The 2,870-nt window shown below is 37.8% G+C and overlaps 1 protein-coding gene across 1 annotated transcript; it reads left to right on the top strand.

Annotated features, from left to right (window-relative positions):
• On the top strand, nucleotides 1-1,182 carry LOC124279166 (coiled-coil domain-containing protein 15-like). Its single transcript, XM_046714967.1, has one exon. It carries the CDS (start codon nucleotides 1-3, stop codon nucleotides 1,180-1,182), a length of 1,182 nt encoding a protein of 393 aa, XP_046570923.1.
• The last annotated feature ends 1,688 nt before the right edge of the window (nucleotides 1,183-2,870 follow it).

Raw genomic sequence — 2,870 nt, forward strand, 5'->3', positions numbered from 1 at the left:
ATGTGCCGTAAAGATGAAGATATGTGCCATAAAGATGAAGATACGTGTTGTAAAGATGAAGATACGTGCCATTCAGATAAAGATATGTGCCATAAAGATGAAGATATGTGCCATAAAGATGAAGATATGTGCCGTAAAGATGAAGATACGTGTCGTAAAGATGAAGATACGTGCCATTCAGATAAAGATATGTGCCGTAAAGATGAAGATACGTGCCATAAAGATAAAGATACGTGCCGTAAAGATGAAGATATGTGCCGTAAAGATGAAGACACGTGCCATAAAGATGAAGATACGTGTCGTAAAGATGAAGATACGTGCCATAAAGATGAAGATATGTGTTATAAAGATGAAGATATGTGCCGTAAAGATGAAGACACGTGCCATAAAGATGAAGATACGTGTCGTAAAGATGAAGATATGTGTCGTAAAGATGAAGATACGTGCCATAAAGATGAAGATACGTGTCATAAAGATGAAGATATGTGCCGTAAAGATGATGATATGTGCCATAAAGATGAAGATACGTGTCGTAAAGATGAAGATACGTGCCATAAAGATGAAGATACGTGTTATAAAGATGAAGATATGTGTCGTAAAGATGAAGATACGTCTTATAAAGATGAAGATACGTGTCGTAAAGAGGAGGATATGTGCCATAAAGATGAAGATATGTGCAATAAAGATGAAGATACGTGTTATAAAGATGAAGATATGTGTCGTAAAGATGAAGATATGTGCCATAAAGATGAAGATACGTGTCGTAAAGAGGAGGATATGTGCTGTAAAGATGATGATATGTGCAGTAAAGATGAAGATACGTGTTATAAAGATGAAGATACGTGCCATAAAGATGAAGAAACGTGTTGTAAAGATGAAGATATGTGCCATAAAGATGATGATATATGCCATAAAGATGAAGATACGTGTTGTAAAGATGAAGATACGTGCCATAAAGATGAAGAAACGTGTCGTAAAGATGAAGATATGTGCCGTAAAGATGATGATATGTGCCATAAAGATGAAGATACGTGTTATAAAGATGATGATATGTGCCATAAAGATGAAGATATGTGTTATAAAGATGAAGATATGTGTTATAAAGATGAAGATACGTGTTATAAAGATGAAGATACGTGCCATAAAGATGAAGATACGTGTTATAAAGATGAAGATATGTGACGTAAAGATGAAGATACGTGCCATAAAGATGAAGATATGTGTTATAAAGATGAAGATAGTGTTATAAAGATGAAGATACGTGCCGTAAAGATGAAGATACGTGCCATAAAGGTGAAGACACGTGTCGTTAAGAGGAGGATATGTGCCATAAAGATGAAGATATGTGCAATAAAGATGAAGATACGTGTCGTAAAGATGAAGATATGTGCCATAATGATGAAGATATGTGCCACAGAGATAATGATACGTGCCATAAAGATGAAGATACGTGCCATAAAGATGAAGACACGTGTCGTAAAGAGGAGGATATGTGCCATAAAGATGAAGATATGTGCAATAAAGATGAAGATATGTGTCGTAAAGATGAAGATACGTGCCATAAAGATGAAGATACGTGCAATAAAGATGAAGATATGTGTTGTAGAGATGAGAGAGGTCCTGCAACAAATTAACCTGGAATCTTTTACACCCGAACAGCATCTTGACACCAGTATCTGGATACTATTGATGATGGCCATATGCTATCTGTCTAAATGAGTGTTGTGTCAGTAAGATGTCTACACATATAATAACATCAGGATGTTATGGGCCATATCTACCGGTGTTGTGTCACAGAGCCTTAGTTGCTATCATAGTATTCATAGTTGCTATCATCCACAACATATCTAATGTGCAGAGTATCAGATTTGTCCTTCTTGACAGACATCTTGACTCATGGAAGCATAACAATATATGGATGAACAACTTCAATATTGCTATGAGAGTGACATTTCGGTGTAGGTTCTAACACCGTTATCATTGTTAAGTGGACCAAGAAGTGGACCTTACGTAACCCCACCCCATTGTAAAGTAGACCAAGAAGTGGACCCCACCTTAACCCCTCCCCATTGTAAAGTAGACCAAGAAGTGGACCCCCACCTTAACCCCTCCCCATTGTAAAGTAGACCAAGAAGTGGACCGTACCTTAACCCCTCCCCATTTTAAAGTAGACCAAGAAGTGGACCGTACCTTAACCCCTCCCCATTGTAAAGTAGACCAAGAAGTGGACCTTACCTTAACCCCTCCAATTTTAAAGTAGACCAAAAAGTGGACCTTACCTTAACCCCTCCCCATTGTAAAGTAGACCAAGAAGTGGACCTTACCTTAATCCCTCCCCATTGTAAAGTCTACGAAGAAATGGACCCCACCTTAACCCCGCCCCATTGTAAAGTAGACCAAGAAGTGGACCTTAAGTTTACCCCTCCCCATTGTAAAGTAGACCAAGAAGGAAACAGGTAGCTGTGACATGTAGACACATCAGTTTATGTTCTCCATCCTCTCAGTAATAGCAATAATTCAGCAAATTACATATTGGATTACAGAAGTAATTGAGTCAAAATATCAATAATTACACTATGGATATATTTAATAAAACCCTGGGATATTTCCCATCACACCTCGTTATGTTCCCAGATGTTCTCTTCCAGCCACTATTTCCTCATATCACCAGCTTCATAATACAGTATGGTGTTTATTGACCACTCACAATGAGCCAATGGTTTGAGTGCATGTCTGTCAGTGAGATGGTAGATACTGAGATCACCCCACATGCTGGCATAGTAGTATATAATGATCTTCTAACAATATCCATTGTGTCAAGCAACCATTATTACCAGATGATGCTGTGTATTGATCCCAATAACAAAACC

Source organism: Haliotis rubra, unplaced genomic scaffold, assembly GCF_003918875.1.
Source record: "Haliotis rubra isolate DU_JTF1 unplaced genomic scaffold, ASM391887v1 Scf247, whole genome shotgun sequence".
NCBI lineage: Eukaryota > Metazoa > Mollusca > Gastropoda > Lepetellida > Haliotidae > Haliotis > Haliotis rubra.